Here is a 25,665-nt window from a genome sequence, read left to right on the forward strand (position 1 = left end):
GGAGAGAGAGAGGGAGGAGGGGAGAGGGAGGGAGGGGAGAGGGAGGGAGGGAGGGGGAGAGGGAGGGAGGGGAGGGAGGGGAGAGAGGGGAGAGGGAGGGAGGGAGGGGAGAGGGAGGGAGAGAGGGAGGGAGGGGAGAGAGGGGAGAGGGGGGAGAGGGAGGGAGGGGAGAGAGGGGAGAGGGAGGGAGGGGAGAGGGAGGGATGGGAGAGAGGGGAGAGGGAGGGAGGGGAGAAGGAGGGAGGGGAGAGGGAGAGAGGGGAGGGAGGGAGGGGAGGGAGGGAAGAGGGGAGAGGGAGAGAAGGGGAGAAGGAGGGAGAGAGGGAGAGGGAGGGAGGGAGGGGAGGAGAGAGGGAGAGAGGGGAGAGGGAGAGAGGGGAGGGAGGGCAGAGAGGGAGGAGGGGAGAGAGAGGAGAGGGAGGGGAGAGAGGGAAGAGGGGAGAGGGAGGGAGGGGAGAGAGGGGAGAGGAAGGAGGAGGAGGGGAGAGAGGGAGAGAGGGGAGAGGGAGGAGGGAGGGGAGAGAGGGGAGAGGGAGGGAGGGAAGGGGAGAAGGAGAGAGGGGAGAGGGAGAGAGGGGAGAGGGAGGGAGGGAGAGAGGGGAGAAGGGGTGAGAGAGGGAGAGAGGGGAGGGAGGGAGGCAAGAGAGGGAGAGAGGGGAGAGAGAGAGGAGAGGGAGGGGGAGGGGGCCAAATGAAAGGTAAGGGAAGTGTGGAGATGGCCGTCACCAATGTGACATGCCCTATCACACAACACAGAATGAAGTGTAATCATGTAATAGGCATATGTAACATTCTCAACAACTGGTCCATGGCAATGCCAAAGGGAAATGGGGATGAAGCAGAGGTGGAAGGTATTTGTGTGCTTGATAGATGGGCCAGAGGAAATCTAAGGGCGGTGGACAAGAGTTCTAAGCACAATGCTGTATCCTAATTTGTAATTGTGTGTGTGTGTGTGTGTGTGTGTGTGTGTGTGTGTGTGTGTGTGTGTGTGTGTGTGTGTGTGTGTATTTTCCTGTGTGTGTGTGTGTGGTGTTCTAGGGGCGGTGGAGAAGAGTTCTAAGCACGGTGCTGAGGACAAGACCCTGAACATTATCATGGCCATGAAGGAGAGGATGAAGATCAGGGAGAAGAACCGGCCTGAGGTGTTTGAGGTCATCCAGGAGATGTTTGGGATCTCTAGAAAGAGGACTTCACTGGACACCTGAAGACCGCCAAGCAAGCAGTGCTGGAGGGAACCTCCAAGTGGTCCGCCAAGATCAACATCACAGGTTAGTAGTACCAACACTAAGAACATAGCCCTCGCCCCTAGCCAAGCAGGCTATACTGGAAGAACATCCTCAGGGAACCGCCTGGAAGGGCGATACACCACTGTGGCTGTTTCTGTGCTCCGCCCTACAGGTGATGTGTGTGTGTGCATGTATTACCTTGAAGCGGTGCGACTAGAGCATACAGTTCCTCTGGGCTAATATTACACCAGGTTGGGCTGAGCTGAGCTATATTATTGCCCAGCTTGCATTACTGCCATTCCTTGTGTGTGTCAATCAATCCCCAAGAGACTGAGACAGAGAGAAAAACTGCCTCCCGATCCCATCTATCTCTATGGCCTTATCCAACGTCCTGTTTAGGAACCGACTTATTGACTCTTTATTTATGTATTCATTTGATGAACACAGACACACATTGATTGTGTAGCACTTTGGCGGTAGATAGATAGGCAGCCGTGAGATGTGAATGTTCTGCATCAGCTAACTGCTACATCCCAGCCCTGGATCAGTGGATTTGTATAGACTTCTATAGGAAGGAGAATACAGTATACTTAATAAACTCCCTCTCTCCATCACTGCTTTTTCCACCCTTACCCCTCTCACTCTCTATATCTCTCCCCCTCTCTCTATCTGCTCTTCTCTCCTCTCTCTCTCCCCCTCTCTCTCTCTTTTTCTCTCCATCACTCACTGTATTTGCCGTTCTCTGCCTCTTTCTATTCTTTCCCTCTTTTCACTCCTCGCTCTCCCTTTATCACCCTCTCTCTCTCCGCTACCCCTCTCTCTCTCCCCCTTTTCTCCATCCCTCTCCCTCTCCCTTTCCACATCACCCTCTGTCTCTCTGCTACCCCTCTCTCTCTCCCCTTTTTCTCCCTTTCCACTCCTCCCGCTCCCTTTCCACATCACCCTCTCGCTCTCTGCTACCCCTCTCTCTCTCTCCCCTTTTCTCCCTTTCCACTCCTCCCTCTCCCTTTCCACAACACCCTCTCTCTCTCTGCTACCCCTCTCTCTCTCCCCCTTTTCTCCCTTTTCACTCCTCCCTCTCCCTTTCAACATCACCCTCTCTCTCTCTGCTACCCCTCTCTCTCTCCCCCTTTTCTCCCTTTCCACTCCTCCCTCTCCCTTTCCACATCACGCTTCTCCGCTACCCCTCTCTCTCTCCCCCTTTCTCCCTTCCACTCCTCTCCCTTCCCACATCACGCTCTCTCTCTCCGCTACCCTCTCTCTCTCTCCCCCTTTTTTCCCTTTCCACTCCTCCCTCTCCCTTTCCACATCACCCTCTCGCTCTCCGCTACCCTCTCTCTCTCCCCCCTTTTCTCCTTTCCACTCCTCCCTCTCCCTTTCAACATCACCCTCTCTCTCTCTGCTACCCCTCTCTCCCCCCCCTTTTCTCCCTTTTCACTCCTCCTCTCGCTTTCAACAACACCCTCTCTCTCTCCACTACCCCTCCTTCTCTCCCCCTTTTCTCCCTTTCCACTCCTCCCTCTCCCTTTCCACATCACCCTCTCTCTCTCTGCTACCCCTCTCTCTCTCCCACTTTTCTCCCTTTCCACTCCTCCCTCTCCCTTTCCACATCACCCTCTCACTCTCTGCTACCCCTCTCTCTCTGCCCCTTTTCTCCCTTTCCACTCCTCCCTCTCCCTTTCCACATCACCCTCTCTCTCTCTGCTACCCCTCTCTCTCTCCCCCTTTTCTCCCTTTCCACTCCTTCCTCTCCCTTTCCACATCACCCTCTCTCTCTCTGCTACCCCTCTCTCTCTCCCACTTTTCTCCCTTTCCACTCCTCCCTCTCCCTTTTCACATCACCCTCTCACTCTCTGCTACCCCTCTCTCTCTGCCCCTTTTCTCCCTTTCCACTCCTCCATCTCCCTTTCCACATCATGCTCTCTCTCTCCACTACCCATCTCTTCTCCCCCTTTTCTCCCTTTCCACTCCTCCCTCTCCCTTTCCACATCACCCTCTCTCTCTCTGCTACCCCTCTCTCTCTCCCCCTTTTCTCCCTTTCCACTCCTCCCTCTCCCTTTTCACATCACCCTCTCTCTCTCTGCTACCCCTCTCTCTCTCCCCCTTTTCTCCCTTTCCACTCCTCTCTCTCCCTTTCCACATCACCCTCTCACTCTCCGCTACCCTTCTCTCTCTCCCCTTTTCTCCCTTTCCACTCCTCCCTCTCCCTTTCCAAATCACCCTCTCTCTCTCCACTACCTCTCCTTCTCTCCCCCTTTTCTCCCTTTCCACTCCTCCCTCTCCCTTTCCACATCACCCTCTCTCTCTCTGCTACCCCTCTCTCTCTCCCCCTTTTCTCCCTTTCCACTCCTCCCTCTCCCTTTCCACATCACCCTCTCTCTCTCTGCTACCCCTCTCTCTCGCCCCCTTTTCTCCCTTTTCACTCTCTCTCTGCCATTTCTTCCCTATCTCTGTCTATCCCCTGTATCCCCTCACTCTCTCCCTCTCATCCCCTCTCCCCCCTCTCTCTCATTGTATTGTAGTTCTTGCTGCCGGGGGCAACACGAGGCTGTAGCTTCTCATTTGTGGTGTCTTTGAGAGCCCGGCCCACCAGTCTCTGTCAGTGACAGCAGAGGGGCTGGCTGGGGGAGTTATGTACCATGAATAATACAGAGTGTCACTCATACATATTTAATGCCCAGTGTCCTTTTACCTTTTATGGGGCTGGGAAATACTACTTCCTGTCTGAGATGGATGGTTAAGGGTGTGTGGAGCAGGGTGTGTTTTAGCAGGGTGTATGGGGGGAGCTGTTAATGGTTGTTTGTCTGTGTTGGTGAGGGTGTGTGTCTTTGTGTGTGTGTGTGTGTGTGTGTGTGTGTGTGTGTGTGTGTGTGTGTGTGTGTGTGTGTGTGTGTGTGTGTGTGTGCCTCATCCATAGCCTGGGAAGACAAATAGTCTCTGCAAGAGTAGCTAACCTAAGTATATTTTGTCTTTCAGCAAGTTGCTGTTGTTGATATAGTCTGGCTAGGGCATTTTTTTAGTGATTTGTTTTCTATTTAACCTTTATTTTACTAGGCAAGTCAGTTAAGAACAAATTATTATTTACAATGACGGCCTACTAAAAGACAAAAGGCCTCCCACGGGGGCTGGGATTAAATAAAAATATAGGACAAATGTCAAGTTGAAGATGCAACATATCACAGATATGGCAAAAGTCTTAAAGCTATAATATGTAACTTTTTGGCAGACCTGACCAAATTCACATAAAAATGTGAGTTATAGATCTGTCATTCTTATTGAAGGCAAATATAAGACGCGGTAGATCTGTTCTATGTGCAGAGATTCTATGCTTCCTGTTCTTAAGTCTTAGTGTTTGCATCTTTTACTATCGGTTTTGTACACCAGCTTCAAACAGCTGAAAAACTATATTTGGGGTTATTGAAAACATGTTTAACAGAGATGTAGATGGTACAATGATTCTCTAAACTATACACTGTGTACAAAACATTCGGAAACACCTTCCTAATATTGAGTTGCACCCCGTTTTGCCTTCAGAACAGCCTCGATTCATAGGGGCATGGACTCTACAAAGTGTCAAAAGCATTCCACAGGGATGGTGGCCCATGTTGACTCCAAAGCTTTCCACAGTTGTGTCAAGTTGGCTGGATGTCCTTTGGGTGGTGAATCGTTCTTGATACACACGGGAAACTGTTGAGTGTGAAAAACCCAGCAGCATTGCAGTTCTTGACACACTCAAACCAGTGAGCCGGGCACTTACTACCATACCCCGTTCAAAGGCACTTAGATATTCACCCTCTGAATAGAACACATACACAATCCATGTCTCAATTGGCTCGAGGCTTACAACTCCTTATTTAACCTGTCATCTCCCCTTCATCTACACTGATTAAAGAGGATTTAACAAGTGACATCAATAAGGGATCATAGCTTTCACCTGGATTCACCGGCTGGACATGCTTTCCTCCTGGCTACCCCAACCCCGGCCAACAGCTCTGCACCCCCCGCAGCTACTTGCCCGAGCCTCCCCAGCTTCTCCTTCACCCAAATCCAGATAACAGATGTTCTGAAAGAGCTGCAAAACCTGGACCCGTACCAATCAGCTGGGCTTGACAATCTGGACCCTCTCTTTCTAAAATTATTTTCCGCCATTGCTGCAACCCTCTTCAAAGGGGGTGACACTAAACCCAAACTGTTATAGACCTATATCCACCCTGCCTTGCCTTTCTAAATTCTTCGAAAGCCTGTGCGGCAGGCTTCATCAACCTGGCCAAGGCTTTCGACTCGGTCAATTACCATATTCTTATCGGCAGACTCAATAGCTTTGGTTTCTCAAATGACTGCCTCGCCTGGTTCACCAACTACTTCGCAGACAGAGTTCAGTGTGTCAAATCGGAGGGCCTGTTGTCCGGACCTCTGGCAGTCTCTATGGGGGTACCACAGGGTTCAATTCTCAGGCTGACTCTTTTCTCTGTAAATATCAACAATGTTGCTCTTGCTGCGTGTGATTCCCTGATCCACCTCTACGCAGACCACACCATTCTGTATACATCTGGCCCCTTTTTGGACACTGTGTTAACTAACCTCCAGACGAGCTTCAATGCCATACAACACTCCTTCCGTTGCCTCCAACTGCTCTAGTAAAACCAAATGCATGCTTTTCAACCGTTCGCTGCCCGCATCCGCCCGCCCGACTAACATCACTACTCTGGACAGTTCTGACCTAGAATACGTGAACAACTACAAATACCTAGGTGTCTGGCTAGACTGTAAACTCTCCTTCCAGACTCATATCAAACATCTCCAATCCAAAATCAAATCTAGAATCGGATTTCTATTTCGCAACAAAGCCTCCTTCACTCACACCGCCAAACGTACCCTAGTAAAACTGACTATCCTACCGATCCTTGACTTCGGAGATGTCATCTACAAAATTGCTTCCAATACTCTACTCAGCAAATTGGATGTAGTCTATCACAGTGCCATCCGTTTTGTTACCAAAGCCCCTTAATCCACCCACCACTGCGACCTGTATGCTCTAGTCGGCTGGCCCTCGCTACATATTCGTTGCCAGACCCCCTGGCTCCAGGTCATCTAGAAGTCTATGCTTGGTAAAGCTCCGCCTTATCTCAGCTCACTGGTCACAATAACAACACCCACCCGTAGCACTCGCTCCAGCAGGTATATCTCACTGGTCATCCCCAAAGCCAACACCTCCTTTGGCCGCCTTTCCTTCCAGTTCTTTGCTGCCAGTGACTGGAACGAATTGCAAATATTGCTGAAGCTGGAGACTTACATTTCCCTCACTAACTTTAAACATCAGATGTCTGAGCAGCTAACCAATCGCTGCAGCTGTACATAGTCCATCTGTAAATAGCCGACCCATTCTACCTACCTCATCCCCATAATGTTTTTATTGACTTTGCTGCTCTTTTGCACACCAGTATCACTACTTACACACCATCATCAGCTCATCCATCACTCCAGTGTTAATCTGCTATATTGTAATTACTTTGCTACTATGGCCTGTTTTGGCTCGTGAAAACCACTTTCAAAACTGCTGGCTGAAATGACAGATGTTCAGGAGTGCATCTTTAAGTGCTGTATCTCAGTCTTATTCCCCCATAAAATAAAACACAAGTGCACTTATTTTTTCCTACTTGCACTGACTCTGCTGATAACTTCTTTATTGAGGAACAATGTATTTACAAAGACTGTGATATGTGGTTGTCTCAACAAGTTATCTTATTAAGATTAACGTAAGTCGCTCTGGATAAGAGAACCCTGCTAAATAAAATACAAATATGTTTAAATGTAGTGTGTGTGTGTGTGTGTGTGTGTGTGTGTGTGTGTGTGTGTGTGTGTGTGTGTGTGTGTGTGTGTGTGTGTGTGTGTGTGTGTGTGTGTGTGCGCTTGTGCATGGTCATGTGCGATGGTGGTGGACTGGTCTCTATTAGGTATCTGTCTGTTGGCGAGGCAGATTTTCACTGCTTCCCCAACAAACAGATTGGCTATACTGGAGACACGTTTACATGGCTATGGTACCTATACGTACATTAGACATAGGACAAGGTTCTACTAGTGCATAACAAGTAATATAGCTATAAACCTGCAGGCTTTACGTGTTACATATATTTTAATATGTATATTATACTGTATATTTGTGCTGGACTGGAACAAAAGCCTCTTAAGTCTTACTGTTGTTATTTCTGTCTCCCCCCTACTTCCACTGTCTCCCCTTGTATTTTCTGGTCTTCCCCTGCTTTCCCCTGTCTCCCCTTGTCTTCCTCTGTCTTTCTCTGCCTTCCCGGTCTCCCCTGTCTCCCCTGTCTCCCCTGTCACCCCTGCATTCCCCTATCTTCCCATGTCTCCCACGTCATCCCCTGTCTTCCCTGTCTCCCTTGTCTCCCCCTGTCTTCTGTGTCTCCCCTGTCTTCCTCTGTCTTCCCTGTCTCCCCTGTCTTCCTCTGTCTTCCCTGTCTCCCTTGTCTCCACCTGTCTTCTGTGACTCCCCTGTCTCCCCTGTCTTCTGTGTCTCCCCTGTCTTCCCCTGTCTTCCTCTGTCTTCTGTGTCTCCCCTGTCTTCCCCTGTCTTCCTCTGCCTTCCCTGTCTCCCCTGTCTCCCCTGTCTCCCCTGTCGCCCCTGCATTCCCCTATCTTCCCATGTCTCCCACGTCATCCCCTGTCTTCCCTGTCTCCCTTGTCTCCCCCTGTCTCCCCCTGTCTTCACTGTCTCCCTTGTCTCCCCCTGTCTTCTGTGTCTCCCCTGTCTTCCTCTGTCTTCCCCTGTCTTCCTCTGTCTTTCTCTGCCTTCCCGGTCTCTCCTGTCTCTCCTGTCTCCCCTGTCTCCCCTGTCGCCCCTGCATTCCCCTATCTTCCCATGTCTCCCACGTCATCCCCTGTCTCCCTTGTCTCCCCCTGTCTTCTGTGTCTCCCCTGTCTTCCTCTGTCTTCCCTGTCTCCCCTGTCTTCCTCTGTCTTCCCTGTCTCCCTTGTCTCCACCTGTCTTCTGTGACTCCCCTGTCTCCCCTGTCTTCTGTGTCTCCCCTGTCTTCCCCTGTCTTCCTCTGTCTTCTGTGTCTCCCCTGTCTTCCCCTGTCTTCCTCTGCCTTCCCTGTCTCCCCTGTCTCCCCTGTCTCCCCTGTCGCCCCTGCATTCCCCTATCTTCCCATGTCTCCCACGTCATCCCCTGTCTTCCCTGTCTCTCCTGTCTCCCCTGTCTCCCCTGTCGCCCCTGCATTCCCCTATCTTCCCATGTCTCCCACGTCATCCCCTGTCTCCCTTGTCTCCCCCTGTCTTCTGTGTCTCCCCTGTCTTCCTCTGTCTTCCCTGTCTCCCCTGTCTTCCTCTGTCTTCCCTGTCTCCCTTGTCTCCACCTGTCTTCTGTGACTCCCCTGTCTCCCCTGTCTTCTGTGTCTCCCCTGTCTTCCCCTGTCTTCCTCTGTCTTCTGTGTCTCCCCTGTCTTCCCCTGTCTTCCTCTGCCTTCCCGGTCTCCCCTGTCTCCCCTGTCACCCCTGTCTCCCCTGTCTCCCCTGTCGCCCCTGCATTCCCCTATCTTCCAATGTCTCCCACGTCATCCCCTGTCTTCCCTGTCTCCCTTGTCTCCCCCTGTCTCCCCCTGTCTTCCCTGTCTCCCTTGTCTCCCCCTGTCTTCTGTGTCTCCCCTGTCTCCCCTGTCTTCCTCTGTCTTCCCTGTCTCCCCTGTCTCCCCTGTCTTCCTCTGTCTTCCCTGTCTCCACTGTCTCCCCTGTCTTCCTCTGTCTTCCCTGTCTCCCTTGTCTCCCCCTGTCTTCTGTGTCTCCCCTGTCTCCCCTGTCTTCCTCTGTCTTCCCTGTCTTCCCTGTCTCCCCTGTCTTCCTCTGTCTTCCCTGTCTCCCCTGCCTCCCCTTGTCTTCCTCTGTCTTTCTCTGCCTTCCCGGTCTCTCCTGTCTCTCCTGTCTCTCCTGTCTCCCCTGTCTCCCACGTCTTCCCTGTCTCCCCTGCCTCCCCTTGTCTTCCTCTGTCTTTCTCTGCCTTCCCGGTCTCTCCTGTCTCTCCTGTCTCCCCTGTCTCCCCTGTCTCCCCTGTCTCCCCCTGTCTCCCCCTGTCTCCCCTGTCGCCCCTGCATTCCCCTATCTTCCCATGTCTCCCACGTCATCCCCTGTCTTCACTGTCTCCCTTGTCTCCCCTGTCTTCCCTGTCTTCCTCTGCCTTCCCTGTCTCCCCTGTCTCCCCTGTCTCCCCTTGTCTTCCTCTGTCTTTCTCTGCCTTCCCGGTCTCTCCTGTCTCTCCTGTCTCCCCTGTCTCCCCTGCATTCCCCTATCTTCCCATGTCTCCCACGTCATCCCCTGTCTTCCCTGTCTCCCTTGTCTCCCCCTGTCTTCTGTGTCTCCCCTGTCTTCCTCTGTCTTCCCTGTCTCCCCTGTCTCCCCTGTCTTCCTCTGTCTTCCCTATCTCCACTGTCTCCCCTGTCTTCCTCTGTCTTCCCTGTCTCCCTTGTCTCCCCCTGTCTTCTGTGTCTCCCCTGTCTCCCCTGTCTTCCTCTGTCTTCCCTGTCTCGCCTTGTCTTCCCCTGTCTTCTGTGTCTCCCTTGTCTTCCTCTCTCTTCCCTGTCTCCCCTGTCTTCCTCTGTCTTCCCTGTCTCCCCTGTCTTCCTCTGTCTTCCCTGTCTCCCCTGTCTCCCCTGTCTCCCCTGTCGCCCCTGCATTCCCCTATCTTTCCATGTCTCCCACGTCATCCCCTGTCTTCCCTGTCTCCCTTGTCTCCCCCTGTCTTCCCATGTCTCCCCTGTCTTCCTCTGTCTTCCCTGTCTCCCTTGTCTCCCCCTGTCTTCCCCTGTCTTCCCTGTCTCCCTTGTCTCCCCCTGTCTTCCCATCTCCCCTGTCTCCCTTGTCTTCCTCTGTCTTCCTCTGTCTTCCCTGTCTCCCTTGTCTCCCCCTGTTTCCCTTGTCTTCCTCTGTCTTCTTCTGTCTCCCCTGTCTCCCCTGTCTTCCTCTGTCTTCCCTGTCTCCCTTATCTTCCTCTGTCTTCTTCTGTCTTCCCTGTCTCCCTTGTCTCCCCCCGTCTCCCCTGTCTCCCCTGTTTTCCTCTGTCTTCCCTGTCTCCCTTGTCTCCCCCTGTCTTCTGTGTCTCCCCTGTCTCCCCTGTCTTCCTCTGCCTTCCCTGTCTCCCCTGCCTTCCCCTGTCTTTCTCGCTTGTCTCTCCCATCATCCTCTGTCTTCCTCTGTCTTCCCCTACCTTCCTCTGTCTTCCTCTGCCTCCCTCTATTCCCCCATCTCTCCCTGCCTCCCCCTCACTCCTCTCCAGTGATGTGTGCCCAGGGTCTGCAGGCCAAGGATAAGACAGGTTCCAGTGACCCCTATGTGACTGTCCAGGTAGGGAAGACCAAACGGCGTACCAAGACCATCTTTGGGAACCTCAACCCTGTCTGGGATGAGAAGTTCTTCTTGTGAGTATGAACATACAGTATATCACTGCTACAACATTACTACAACCTAAGCCAGTGTACTACAGGCTGTATTATAGACGTGGTCCTTCGTGGCTTAGTCGGTAGAGCATGGCACTTGCAACCCGTTGGTTTGATTCCCGCTGGGGCCACCCATAGATAAAATATATGCACACATGACCATAGGTCCTGTCCAGGTGGTGTACATAAAGACTGCCTCAGGCTACATAAACAGGAGGTATGCTCCTACCCTAGGGGCCATTCTGGCTCAGACAGGGCTACCTTCTTCAGCTGTAATACAAACACTCCAGCAGACATTGTTATCACAGACATGTAGAACCTACCACACCAACAAATGAGGGGAGAGGAGATGGACAATAATTCAAATGCATTTCACTGAAAAATGTGTTATTGACATGAATATCATCTACAGTGCATTCAGAAAGTATTCAGACCCCTTGACTTTTTCCACCTTTTGTTACGTTACAGCCTTATTCTAAAATGGATTACATTAATGTTTTTCCTCATCAATCTACACACAATACCATATAATGATTATGGAAAAACAGGTTTTTAGAAATGTTTGCACATTTATTAAAAATAAAGAACAGAAATACCTTCTTTACATAAGTATTCAGAACCTTTGTTATGATACCCAGAATTGAGCTCAGGTGCATCCTGTTTCCATTGATCAGTGAGATGTTTCTACAACTTGATTGGAGTCCACTTGTGGTAAATTCAATTGATTGGACATGATTTGGAAAGGCACACACCTGTCTATGTAAAATCCCACAGTTGACAGTGCTTGTCAGACACAGATCTGGGAAGGGTCCCAAAACATTTCTGCAGCATTGAAGGTGGCCTCCCTCATTCTTAAATGGAAAAAGTTTGGAACCACCAAGACTCTTCCTAGAGCTGGCAGCCCGGCCAAACTGAGCAATCTGGGGAGAAGGGCCTTGGTCAGGGAGGTGACCAAGAACCCGATGGTCCCTCTGACAGTGCTCCAGAGATCCTCTGTGGAGATGAGAGAACCTTCCAGAAGGACAACCATCTCTGCAGCACTCCACCAATCAGGCCTTTATGGTAGAGGCCAGACAGAAGCCACTCCTCAGTAAAAGACACATGACAGCCCGATTGGAGTTTTCCAAAAGGCACCTAAAGGACTCTCAGGCCATGAGAAACAAGATTCTCTGACCTGATGAAACCAAAATTAAACTCTTTGGCCTGAATGCCAAGCTTCATTTCACCCCCAGCTTTGAGTGTACAGCTTTGTTTGAGTTTACTGAAAGTATTATGAAGCTAACCCATGTTAGCTCAGGCCCTTGTTAAATAAACAACAACTTCTAAAATGGAGAGGGAACTTTTGATGATGTGTAGTGCTGTTGTGCTACGTAGAGATTGACCCATGGTGTCATTAGAGAAGGTATTATGGTTTTAATCTGGCTCTCTGTGAGTCTGAACTCTGAACTCTGAGTGGTGACAGACTGTCATGTTGATTGTGATGTTGATCATGTTGATTTAAGGTACACAGAGAACCGAGAACTAATGATATTATCTAACAACCTAGAACACTGGAATATGGCTTTCTGTAAAACAACAGTATAGCACGACACATTTCACATAAATGTCATGAGACTTAAGGAGTCTGTTCTAAAGCCAGTAGATCCTGTTGTTGTATAAATACATCACAGTATCTGCAGTATCCTATATGGACTTCAGGCTGAAATACGCGTCAGGTTGAACAGCACCATTGTTCACCACAGCCGCAATTGTTGCTGTTTTTGTTTTGATGATAAAAGAGAGGAGGATCATCCAGCATCCTGAACACATTGTTGTTGTTTTTGTTTTGATGATAAAAGAGAGGAGGATCATCCAGCATCCTGAACACATTGTTGTTGTTTTTGTTTTGATGATAAAAGAGAGGAGGATCATCCAGCATCCTGAACACATTGTTGTTGTTTTTGTTTTGATGATAAAAGAGAGGAGGATCATCCAGCATCCTGAACACATTGTTGTTGTTTTTGTTTTGATGATAAAAGAGAGGAGGATCATCCAGCATCCTGAACACATTGTTGTTGTTTTTGTTTTGATGATAAAAGAGAGGAGGATCATCCAGCATCCTGAACACATTGTTGCAATACATCTTTCGATTTTCTATGGCGCGGGAAGTGATGTGCACTAATGATGTGCACTAATGATGTGCACTAATGATGTGCACTAATGTCAGAGACAAGAAAACGTGTTTGTTGTTTGAAATAACTTCTTCTTTTGTTGTAATATTACCAGCGAATGTGTCAGTTTCACCAAGTATGAATTCCAGCTTTAAATAGAGACATAGATAGATGAAGATAAATCAAGCACCCCAGTTCCATAGAAACCATAGTGCTGGCGATTAGAATACCTGTATCAAGGAGACAAAGAGGCTTTGTTAGAGCTGCCTTCCACCATGTTCTCTGTCTGCTGATGGAGGCACTGCGTGTGTGTGTGTGTGTGTGTGTGTGTGTGTGTGTCTGTCTGTCTGTCTGTCTGTCTGTCTGTCTGTCTGTCTGTCTGTCTGTCTGTCTGTCTGACAGAGAGAAAACAAGACATAGAGGGAAAATATGTTATCCTCATGCCATGTGACAGGGTCTTGGGATCTTTGCTCTCTGCCTGGCAGGGACATCCATCTGAGGGTGCCACTAACACACATGCACACACACACACACGCACACGCACACGCACACGCACACAAACACACACACCCCCTTGGGTGGTGGAACACTAGGGACAGCAGGGATTCCTAAAGACGGCCGGTGGGGCAGAATGATGTCAATCCCACCTGACAGACATTCCCCGCACCTCTCCCTTCTCCTCTCCTCTCCTATCCTCTCCTCTCCTCTCCTCTCCTTTCCTTTCCTCTCCTCTCCTCTCCTCTCCTCTCCTCTTCTCTCCTGGCCCCTCCCCCCTCTCATCTCCCTTTACTCTCTTCTATTCTTCTCTACTTTACTCTCCTCTCCTCTTCTCTCCTCTCCTGGTCCCTCCCCCCTCTCATCTCCCTTTACTCTCCTCTATTCTTCTCTACTTTACTCTCCTCTCCTCTCCTCTCCTCTCCTCTCCTCTCCTCTCCTCTCCTCTCCTCTCCTCTCTCTTCTCTCCTGGCCCCTCGCCCCTCTCATCTCCCTTTTCTCTCCTCTATTCTTCTCTACTTTACTCTCCTCTCCTCTCCTCTCCTCTTCTCTTCTCTTCTCTCCTGGCCCCTCCCCCCTCTCATCTCCCTTTACTCTCCTCTATTCTCCTCTATTCTCCTCTATTCTCCTCTATTCTATTATCCTCTCCTCTCCTCTCCTCTCCTCTCCTCTCCTCTCCTCTCCTCTCCTCTCCTCTCCTCTCCTCTCCTCTCCTCTCCTCTCCTCTCCTCTCCTCTCCTCTCCTCTCCTCTCCTCTCCTCTCTCTTCTCTCCTGGCCCCTTCCCCTCTCATCTCCCTCTCCTCTCCTCTCCTCTCCTGGCCCCTTCCCCTCTCATCTCCCTCTCCTCTCCTCTCCTCTCCTGGCCCCTCCCCCCTCTCATCTCCCTTTTCTCTCCTCTATTCTTCTCTACTTTACTTTACTCTTTTCTCCCTCTCCTCTCTGTTCCTCTCCTCTCCTCTCCTCTCCTCTCCTTTCCTCTCCTCTCTCTTCTCTCCTGGCCTCTCTCCTCTCCTCTTCTCTCCTGGCCCCTCCCCCCTCTCATCTCCCTTTTCTCTCCTCTATTCTTCTCTACTTTACTTTAATCTCCTCTCCTCTCCTCTCCTCTCCTCTCCTCTCCTCTCCTCTCCTCTCCTCTCCTCTCCTCTCCTCTCCTCTCCTCTCCTCTCCTCTCCTCTCTCTTCTCTCCTGGCCCCTCGCCCCTCTCATCTCCCTTTTCTCTCCTCTATTCTTCTCTACTTTACTCTCCTCTCCTCTCCTCTCCTCTTCTCTTCTCTTCTCTCCTGGCCCCTCCCCCCTCTCATCTCCCTTTACTCTCCTCTATTCTCCTCTATTCTCCTCTATTCTCCTCTATTCTATTATCCTCTCCTCTCCTCTCCTCTCCTCTCCTCTCCTCTCCTCTCCTCTCCTCTCCTCTCCTCTCCTCTCCTCTCCTCTCCTCTCCTCTCCTCTCCTCTCCTCTCCTCTCTCTTCTCTCCTGGCCCCTTCCCCTCTCATCTCCCTCTCCTCTCCTCTCCTCTCCTGGCCCCTTCCCCTCTCATCTCCCTCTCCTCTCCTCTCCTCTCCTGGCCCCTCCCCCCTCTCATCTCCCTTTTCTCTCCTCTATTCTTCTCTACTTTACTTTACTCTTTTCTCCCTCTCCTCTCTGTTCCTCTCCTCTCCTCTCCTCTCCTTTCCTCTCCTCTCTCTTCTCTCCTGGCCTCTCTCCTCTCCTCTTCTCTCCTGGCCCCTCCCCCCTCTCATCTCCCTTTTCTCTCCTCTATTCTTCTCTACTTTACTTTAATCTCCTCTCCTCTCCTCTCCTCTCCTCTCCTCTCCTCTCCTCTCCTCTCCTCTCCTCTCCTCTCCTCTCTCCTCCTCTCCTCTCCTGCCCCCCCTCTCATCTCCCTTTTCTCTCCTCTATTCTTCTCTACTTTACTTTACTCTTCTCTCCCTCTCCTCTCTGTTCCTGTACTCTATTTCATTCTCCTCTCTCTCCGCTTTCCAGGTCTTTCATTTCCCACATACATCTAGCAGAGAGGACAACTCCAGACCACTCCCAGCCTTTGAAGCCCCAATGACAACCCTAACCTAACAGCCACCCACACTATGCCAACCCTAGCCATTACATATGACTGTGACGTGACTACACAGAGTCTCCAGGTCTGTTTGTGCTCCAGGATAGTGTGAGGTCATATCAAGTTAGGTCAGAGCTGCTGCCAGTAGAGAAAACAGCTGAGCGGCTCTCGAGAGGATGGGAGGAGGGAGGAGGGAAGAGGGCCACACAGCTTTTCACCTTCAAGGGCTATTTTCTAGATTTTTTACAGCTTTTTTTCTCTGATTTAGTCACCCTAATTTGGGCCATCCTACAAGGGTAAAAACGGCAATAACTTTTGAACGAATTATGATAGGGGCATGAGGTTTGGACACCCTAAACCAGTGGTTACCAAATGGTCAATCACAATTGACTGGTCGATCTCCAAGGCATTCCTAGTCAATCACCAAACATTTCTGTAAAAACAACAACAATAAAGCCATAATTAAGTTCCACATTTCTTAATTCCTTTTGTGTTGTAGGCGTCAGATGCACTTGATTCAGAAGCCCTAATGACGTGAAGGGAAAGTGTCCCCATTTTGAACCTCTTCATGTGTCTGACGGTAGAACTCCGCTTACCCGGCAGATCCAGAGAGGAAATCAAGTGCACCTACAGGCCTACCGCTGGCCAATAAGATAGTTCAGATCACTGTGTCTGCACAGTTTCCTCGAGCCATGGACTGTAAAAAACAAACTTGAGCGCACAGCAACGTTGATACTGTGAGAATTCAACTGACTATGACTAAAGAGACTCAACAAATACAGCGTGTTTAAGTTGTTATTCAGTCTTTGCTTTTATAAGCCATAATATGTGTGTTCTCCCTACACCTACTCACACTACAACCAGCACTGCAGCTGCAATGAATGAGAATAGCAAAGTGTTCTGATAATCGTTGTATTTTTATTATAATAGCGACTTGTCTTTTTTTAATATCGCCCTAAACTAACCCACTTTACTGGTGCTGTTTTTCTACACATGGTGCCTTGCTGTCCAGTGAGTGTCACAACGCTACAGACCGGATCAAGGTGCGTGTGTGGGATGAGGATGATGACATCAAGTCTCGCATGAAACAACACTTCAAACGAGAGTCGGACGACTTCCTGGGTCAGACCATCATCGAGGTCCGCATGCTCAGCGGGGAGATGGATGTGTGGTACAACCTGGGTATGTTCCAGATCCTTCTGCTTCCATGTTCCAGATAAGACTGGTTCTATGTTCTAGATAAGACTGGTTCTATGTTCTAGAGAATCATATTTCTATGTTCTAGATAACAATGATTATATATTCACGATCAGACTGCTTCCATGTTCTAGGGAATACTGGTTCTATGTTCCAGATCATACTGCTTCCATGCTCTAGATAAGACTGGTTCTATGTTCTAGATTAGACTGGTTCTATGTTCTCTATAAAACTGGTAATATGTTGTATATTAGACTGGTTATATGTTCTAGAGAATAATGTTTCTATGTTCTAGATCATAATGATTATATGTTCCAGATCCAACTGATTCCATGTTCTAGATTAGACTGTTTCTATATTCTAGTTAAGTTTGGTTTTATGTTCTAGATAAGACCAGTACCATTTTCTAGATAAGAGGACTGGTGCATCTGGTTTTGTGTTCTAGATAAGAGAACTGATATGTCTGGTTCTGTGTTCTAGATAAGATCACTGATAAGTCTGGTTCTGTGTTCTAGATAAGATCACTGATAAGTCTGGTTCTGTGTTCTAGATAAGACCACTGATAAGTCTGGTTCTGTGTTCTAGATAAGAGTATTGATAAGTCTGGTTCTGTGTTCTAGATAAGAGCACTGATAAGTCTGGTTCCATGTTCTAGATAAGAGAACTGATAAGTCTGGTTCTGTGTTCTAGATAAGAGAACTGATGCATCTGGTTCTGTGTTCTAGATAAGAGAACTGATGCATCTGGTTCTGTGTTCTAGATAAGAGAACTGATAAGTCGATGGTGTCGGGAGCCATCAGATTGAAGCTCAACGTGGAGATGAAGGGAGAGGAGAAAGTAGCTCCGCCCCATGGCCAGTACACCTGTTTACATGAGGTAAGACATCTATACTCACCAACTGGTCTGATGGATTTCTCCACTCTATGGAAACTGTTCCAGGAACTGTCTCCCTCTACTCCTCTTCTCTCATGTTATTCTCTTCATCCTGTCTTTCTCTCTTCCTTTAGAACCTGTTCCACCACCTGACGGAGGTAAAGAACAGTGGAGCGGTGAAGATACCAGAGGTGAAAGGAGAGGAGGCATGGAAGGTCTACTATGACGACGTGTCCCAGGAGATAGTGGACGAGTTCGCCATGAGATACGGAGTAGAGTCCATCTACCAGGCCATGACGTAAGGACGCTCTCTTTCTCATTCTCCCTCTTTTCTCTCCACTTGGTTCTCTGAAGGCTTGTTGCTGTGCTGATGTAATACAGGAAAGCATGCCTCTGTGTCCTCAGTGTTAAAACTATAGAATCCATGGATTCAATTTCTATGGTTCATAGTGTGCATGTGTGAGAGAGAAGGAAGCGCCTGGCTGCCTGTCTCTGTGTGTGTGCGTGTGTGTGCGCTGTTCGCTCTAAAGCCACTATGGGAATTCACAGGAAGTCATCATGGTTCTCAGTGTTCTCTCTCCACGCTCGCCTCCCGCAAGTGCTTCTGGGTAATCTGGAGGCTGAGAGCACAGTAATTAATTATGCTCCCCAATGTGAGCATCTGTGTGTGTGTGTGTCTCTCTCCCTCCCTCTCCATCTTTTTTTGTCTCTCTCGCTGTGTTTTGAAAGGCTATTTAATAAATTATTGATATGGCTGTCCTTCCAGATAAATGGGCTGCTCATTTTTGAAAACCTTTGAAATGCACCTCAAGTTAACCTTTCCTTGTATCAGTATTAAACTATCTCATATAAAGGCCGTGTCCCAAACACCACCCTATTCCCTAATAGCCCCATGGGTCCTGGTCAAAAGTAGTGCACTATACAGAGAATAGGGTGCCATTTGGGACACTACCTAACAGTCACTACCTGACTGTAGAGCAGAATAGATACCTGTTAAGAGGCAGCCTTCTCCTTCTCTCTTACTATTCCCATGACCTACTTAGGTTTAGTTTAATGGATTCAGCTCAGGGAGGGAGGGAGGGAGGGAGGGAGGGAGGGAGGGAGGGAGGGAGAGAGAGAGAGAGAGAGAGAGAGTTTTTTTGAGTTTTTATAAAACAGTGTTAACATAAATAATGACACACTGCCTTTTCAGAAATGACATAACAAATGTAATTCCTAAACAAAAATAAATACATAACATATACATTCAACTTATTTCAGCAGCAAAAAATAATTTACCCTCCTCTACAAAACAAAGCGCTCCTTCGTAGGCCCACTTCTCCTCAAATAATAGGAGATCTTTTACAGCTGAAAAGAACTCAAAATAAAAATAGTTTTATTCTTGCTTTCACTAATCCTTTAAAAACACATCTTACATCCTGCCCATATCCCGTTTCTATCTTATGTTTCCTACTCAGAAAAATTGACATCTTAGCTTGTCCCAAAATAAAATTGAACATTTGACATTTTCTTTTCTGTTGTTTACTATATTGAAACCCCAAAATAAACACAGTGTTATTGAAAAACTCCCCTACAGCTTTAAACAAAGATTCCAACATTTCCAATAGCGGTTTTATCCTCTCACACTCCATAAAACAGTGAAAAATGGTTTCTCTTATATTACAAAAAGGACATCCATCTCTAACATCTGAGTTAATAACAGATACAAAAGCATTAACTGCAATGATGCCATGTAAAACCCTCCATTGCATATCACCAGTACCCTTTTGTAACGGTGGCTTGTACAGTGCTCTCCATGCTGGCTTTACCTTGTCATCAATGCCCAATTTTACCCTCCATGGAGTGTCTTTTCTATTTTTCAATTTATCTTTATTCAACACCTTGACACACCCCCTATACAATTCCTTCCCATTCACCTCATCCAAACCCACTTCCTCCAACCCTCTCAAATCCAGCAATAACGCCTTTCTTTCTGACTCTGGGATATTTGGTGTAATCCCTAGTTTTGGAAATGAGACATCTTCATCTTGCACCTTCTTCTTGTGGCTACTAAGCATACCCCATTCTTCCGCTGACAGAGCCTTCCTACAGCTCCCCAGCATTTGTCCGACAATCCTTTCCGACCTCATCCCCAAATGTTCTGCTACCCGTCTTCCATCCATTAAGGCGGGCCCAGCCATGGCCATTAACTGTCTTAAGGTGATGATTTTCCCCTTCACCAGAATCTTGGAGAAATGTGGAACAGCTGCAGTTGTACAATCCAGTCTTGCCCCAAACACCAGAGGTTCCTCCAACAGACTCCGCTGAAGTTCGTCTGGACACCTTCATTATGCTCCACACTCTGAGAAGGCCTCTGTAAAACGGAGGTACTCCCTCCCTAGAAATCTGACTACTATCAACCAGAAATAAAGCCTTCTTTAAACCTAACCCTCCAACCCGCTGTAATATAAGACCTGCCACCCCTCTCCACACCACATTTTCCGGTCCATAAAGCAACCTTTGAATAAACTGAAACCGGAAAGCAGCAGCCCTACTAGCAAGATGTACAAGACCTTGTCCCCCCTCCTCTTTTGACAAATACAAAACACTTTGTGGAACCCAGTGATATTTATCCCAAAAGAAATCCACAATAATTGCCTGTATCTTAGCCAGAAGGCCAGATGGTGGTTCTAAAACTGACAACCGATGCCACAGTGCAGAGGCAATCACATTGTTAACTATAATAGTGTGCCCCCTATATGACATACGAGATAATAACCAACGCCATCTCCTCATCCTCCCTTCCACCATTTCAACCACCCCACTCCAATTTTTTTCCATAGTCCCCTCATTTCCTAGGTACACTCCAAGATACTTTAAAACTCCCTTACACCATTCTAGCCCCCCTGGCAAAGCCATGATCCCTCCAGACCATTCTCCAATCTGTAAAGCACAACTCTTTTCCCAATTTACCTTTGCAGAGGATATTCCCCTAAAACGATCAACCATTGGACTCAAGCTATCCACCTCCGCTTGATTTTTCACTAGCACAACTACATCATCAGCATAGGCTGAAAGACGAATAGGAGGAATATCCTCTGAAAGGCACACCCCTGCAATGCGACTTCTAATGCTATTTAGTAGTGGTTCTATAGCAATGGCATATAACATCCCTGACATAGAACATCCCTGCCTAATACCTCTACACACTTTAAAAGGAGCACTCAAACCACCGTTAACTTTCAATACACTTTCAATGTCACCATATATCACCTTTATCATGGCAATAAAACCAGAGCTGAACCCAAACGCCTCAAATGTGTGCCATAAATATTGATGTTCAACTCGGTCAAATGCCTTTTCCTGATCAATTGAAATTAGACCAGCATCCAACCCAATAGCCCTAGAGACGTCCAAAAAAATCACGAATCAGAGAAATGTTATCCCCTATCTGCCTGCCAGGAACACAGTAGGACTGATCCGTATGTATGATTTGCCCCATCACCTCCCTCAGCCTGTTGGACAAAGCCTTTGACAATATCTTATAATCAGTGCACAATAAAGCCACCGGCCTCCAGTTCTTCACCTCCCTCGGGTCACCCTTTTTGGGCAGTAGGGTGAGGACAGCCCTTCTGCAGCTTATTGGTAGTAACCCTCCGGTTAAACTATCATTAGCTACTTCTAACCAATCCTCTCCCAACATAGCCCAAAAAGACTTAAAAAAGTCAACGGGAAGCCCATCAATGCCTGGTGCCCTTCCATTTTCCATGCCTTTTAATGCAGTGTATAAATCCTGCAAAGACAATGGTTGCTCAAGCTCAACCTGAGCTTCTGCAGCCACCTTTGGGAGCCCATCAAAGAACTGCTGTGTCACTGTTTTGTCCTCTTTGTACTCACACTTGTAGAGCTCAGCATAGAACTCTACTGCCCTCTTTCTAATTTCACTAGGGCTAGTGAGCTCTTGTCCAACAGCTGATTTGAGACAATTAATAATTTTTATTTGTCCATTCTTTTTCTCTAAACCAAAGAAACATTTGGATGAGGCATCCATTTCAGATATTCCCTGAAACTTACTTCTCACCAGTGCCCCCTGTGCTCTGATACCCAGCAGGTCTGCCAATGCAGCTTTTCTCCTCTTGAGGGCCTGAGTATGGCCTCGATCTCCTGTGGTCTCAACCAACGTCATGAGTTCCACTATTTCAATCTCTAGGGCTTTCATTGATCTGGTGATATCTTTGGTGACATTCCTCGTGTATTGATTACAAAATTGTTGAATCTGGATTTTCCCTATATCCCACCATTGTTGAAGGGATACAAAACTGGCCTTTTGAGACCTCCACCTCTCCCCAAAAAAACTGAAACAGTTCCTGAAGTGAGCATCACTCAATAAAGTTATATTAAAATGCCAGTATGCGCTTTTAGGTTTTACATCATTAATGAACACCACCTCTGTTATTAAACAATGATCAGAAAATCCCACTGGAGTTATCACACTTGATTTACAGACCTGAGATTGATGCTCAAAAACATAAAACCTATCTAACCTGGCCATAGAGATGATGTTCTCTCTCACATGCGCCCAGGTGTACTGCCTTGTTCCTCCATGTATCACACAGTTCATTTGTTACAATAAGGCGTTTTAAAAACGTCCTTGAGGCTATATGGGGTTCTTGGTGATTTCTATCTAAATCGCTAACTGTACAGTTAAAATCCCCAGCATTAAACAAATAATCTTCTTTGTTACATTTCTCAATGGTATTTGATAATGTCTCTAAAAAACATACCCTCTCAACTGTCACCACATGGGGCATATACATCAGACACATATTGATGTTTTCGTACCTTGCTCTAACTTTTAATAACCTCCCCTCAACTACCTCTTCAACCTCATATGACAAAGGCAAAAACCCTTTTGAGAACAAGATAACCACACCCCCACTTTTTGAGTTTTTATGACTACACACCACTGTCCCCCCCCCACACACACACACACACTCCTGTTGCCACATAACTTTTTCCAAATTACTATGCGTTTCTTGTAGAAAAATGATGTCACTTCCCTTTCCCCTCATTAACTCATACACCATGGCTCTTTTTTTTAACATCTCTTGCCCCATTTACGTTTAAAGAAGAGATCTTAAAACTGCTCATGGATTTTAAAAAAATACAGAGGAAGATACAGCCACCACATCTCTTTACAGAGTTAAAACTGCAACTGAACTCTTTCATTTTCTTTAGAATTTACATCACTTATCACTCTCGTGACCACTTTCTTGAGTCTAGCAATTTCAGGGCTTTTCAAACCTCCCCCTGTAATTTTTGACATCAGAAACTTTGCTGATTCAATAAACAATTCACGTTCAGGGAAAAAATCAGTTACATTGTAATCCTGCATATATTTCTTCCCTTTTGTCAACTTCAGAAATTGACGTATCTTCTCGATCCCATACCTCCCTTCCACCCCATCTATCTCACTATATTGTTGTGACGCGTCAGATGACTCACTCTCGCTATCCTCCCCAGAAGAGAACTCCATCTCTACAACCTGTTCATCTTCAACTGATTTATCCATCTCTACCTTTCTCTTAGAATTAGACCCTTCACCACCCCTTAAATTCTTCCTTTTACTCCTCTGTATTTTGAAAACATCTGCTTCCTTTTCCGTTATTTCAATCTCCTCTTGACCTCCAATTTCATTTTCCAGCACCACCTCAACGACGGCAGTCGCAATCTCACCTACTGTTTCCCCTCCCTCTTTGTTCTGATCTACCACAATTGCCCCCGTATCCACAATGCCTTCCTCTCCTACTTTTCCAACCACATCTGCCCACCTTCTCTCTTCCCCTAGTATTTTCATCCCTTCGCGGTGGTGCGTTAATTGCACCCGCACTAAAGCTACTACCAGGCTCAGCACGCTCATTCTCTGGACAACTACGCACCAAATGCCCCTCTCTTCCACATCCAAAACATTTCATTGATTCAGTAGATGCATAGAAGACATAATCAAATCCATCAATCTTAAAACTAAACGCAGTTCAGTTCATCTCCTTCCTTTTTTAAAATCATATGCACTTGTGCCCTATGAGACACGACATGTTTCAACAACGGAGATTTGCATCCAAAAAGAACCTTCTTTATTGTAGATAACACTTAATCTCTAACAAATGGTGGCACGTTAGAAAGCATAACTTTCTTCGCCGGATTCATAAGCGGAAATACCGGCGTCTGTGTCTCCCGCAACATAACACCTCTCTCAACTATCTTATTCACCTTTTCAATTGAATCTAAGAATATCACTACAGCGCTATTCATCCTTGAGGCTGATTTGATGCTATCATACCCAATGATAGCACCCACAGCCAAGCTACATTCTTCCACTGAACACCCGGCCGCAGCAGGAATCTTTACTCCATGCCTCCGACTCAGTTTTTCAAACTCTACACTTCCACGAGTGGCCATTGCAACCAGCCCCACCCGCTGGTTGTGCCCTCGCGAAAAACCAACCTCAAAGATCCCACCACCCCTATACGTGCTTAGTGATAGTTAAACAAGATACCCTTAAAACAACTAAACTAATCAATATATATATATATATATACATACCAAAACCCGATAGAGTGAAAAGAAATTCCATTCGCTCTCACAATCACTCCTGCTTAACGACTCACTCCCAGCATGCACTCCGACGAGAGAGAGAGAGAGAGAGATGAACCTAGAGAAGAGTCCCCTAAGTAAGCTGGTCCTGGGACTCTGTTCACAAACAGACCCCACAGAGCCCCAGGACAGCAACACAGTTAGTCCCAACCAAATCATGAGAAAACAAAAATATAATTACTTGACACATTGGAAAGAATTAACAAAAAAACAGAGCAAACTAGAATGCTATTTGGCCCTAAACAGAGAGTACACAGGGGCAGAATACCTGACTGTGACTGACTGACCCAAAATTAAGGAAAGCTTTGACTATGTACTTACTCAGTGAACATAGCCTTGCTATTGAGAAAGGCCGCCGTAGGCAGACATGGCTCTCAAGAGAAGACAGGCTATGTGCTCACTGCCCACAAAATGAGGTGGAAACTGAGCTGCACTTCCTAACCTCCTGCCCAATGTATGACCATATTAGAGACATATTTCCCTCAGATTACACAGATCCACAAAGAATTAAAAAACAAATACAATTTTGATAAACTCCCATATCTACTGGGTGAAATTCCACAGTGTGCCATCACAGCAGCAAGATTTGTGACCTGTTGCACAAGAAAAGGGCAACCAGTGAAGAACAAACACCATTGTAAATACAACCCATATTTATGTTTATTTATTTTCCCTTTTGTACTTGAACTATTTGCACATTGCTACCACAATGTATATAGACATACTATGACATTTGAAATGCCTTTATATGCCTATACTTTTGGATATTTTGTGAGTGTGATGTTTACTGTCAATTTATTTTTGTTTATTTCACTATTGTTGATGATCTATTTCACCTGCTTTAGCAATGTAAACATATGTTTCCCATTCCAATAAAGCCCTTTGATTTGAATTGAATGTAATTGAATTGAGTGAGAGAGGGGATAGAGGAGAGTCGACCCTTCTACACCAGCTCAGCAGACAGACCTGATCCAAATAGACCATCTGAACCACATAGCCCAGCGGTGGCCATCCCTTCATTTGGGAAGCTATACCCTTCTGGAGGATTTTGCTTCAACCCTACAACAACTAATTCCACTAATCAGTCGCTCCTGAGTCTCAACAAATCAGAACTATGTTGCGTAGCATTGACGTTTCCTAGAAGTGTGTGATTAGCTGAATCAGATGTTTTGAGGTTTCATCAACTCAGGCCTATAGGCATGGACATGATGTGTTCAGAGTGTGTATGTGTCTCTCTGTGTATATTGGTATTGGAGTGTTACAGTGAACATGGTATTGGAGTGTTACAGTGAACATGGTATTGGAGTGTTACAGTGAACATGGTTTTGGAGTGTTACAGTGAACATGGTTTTGGAGTGTTACAGTGAACATGGTATTGGAGTGTTACAGTGAACATGGTTTTGGAGTGTTACAGTGAACATGGTTTTGGAGTGTTACAGTGAACATGGTATTGGAGTGTTACAGTGAACATGGTATTGGAGTGTTACAGTGAACGTGGTATTGGAGTGTTACAGTGAACATGATATTGGAGTGTTACAGTGAATAGCAGCCCATTTGTTTGAGACACAGAGCAGTGACACCTTGGCCATCAGA

At 47.2% G+C, this 25,665-nt stretch overlaps 1 protein-coding gene across 1 annotated transcript in view; it reads left to right on the forward strand.

Annotated features, from left to right (window-relative positions):
* Nucleotides 1-25,665, forward strand: part of LOC110526645 (protein unc-13 homolog C) — a 250,965-nt gene that overhangs the window by 70,922 nt on the left and 154,378 nt on the right. Inside the window, 6 exon segments of the mRNA XM_090238947.1 lie at nucleotides 1,039-1,178; nucleotides 1,181-1,268; nucleotides 10,510-10,651; nucleotides 16,382-16,551; nucleotides 17,327-17,442; nucleotides 17,574-17,737. Coding sequence (XP_090095073.1) covers nucleotides 1,039-1,178; nucleotides 1,181-1,268; nucleotides 10,510-10,651; nucleotides 16,382-16,551; nucleotides 17,327-17,442; nucleotides 17,574-17,737 — 820 coding nt within the window.

This window comes from Oncorhynchus mykiss, chromosome 6 (genome assembly GCF_057628025.1).
Source record: "Oncorhynchus mykiss isolate SJ-2025 chromosome 6, ASM5762802v1, whole genome shotgun sequence".
NCBI classification, from domain to species: Eukaryota; Metazoa; Chordata; class Actinopteri; order Salmoniformes; family Salmonidae; genus Oncorhynchus; species Oncorhynchus mykiss.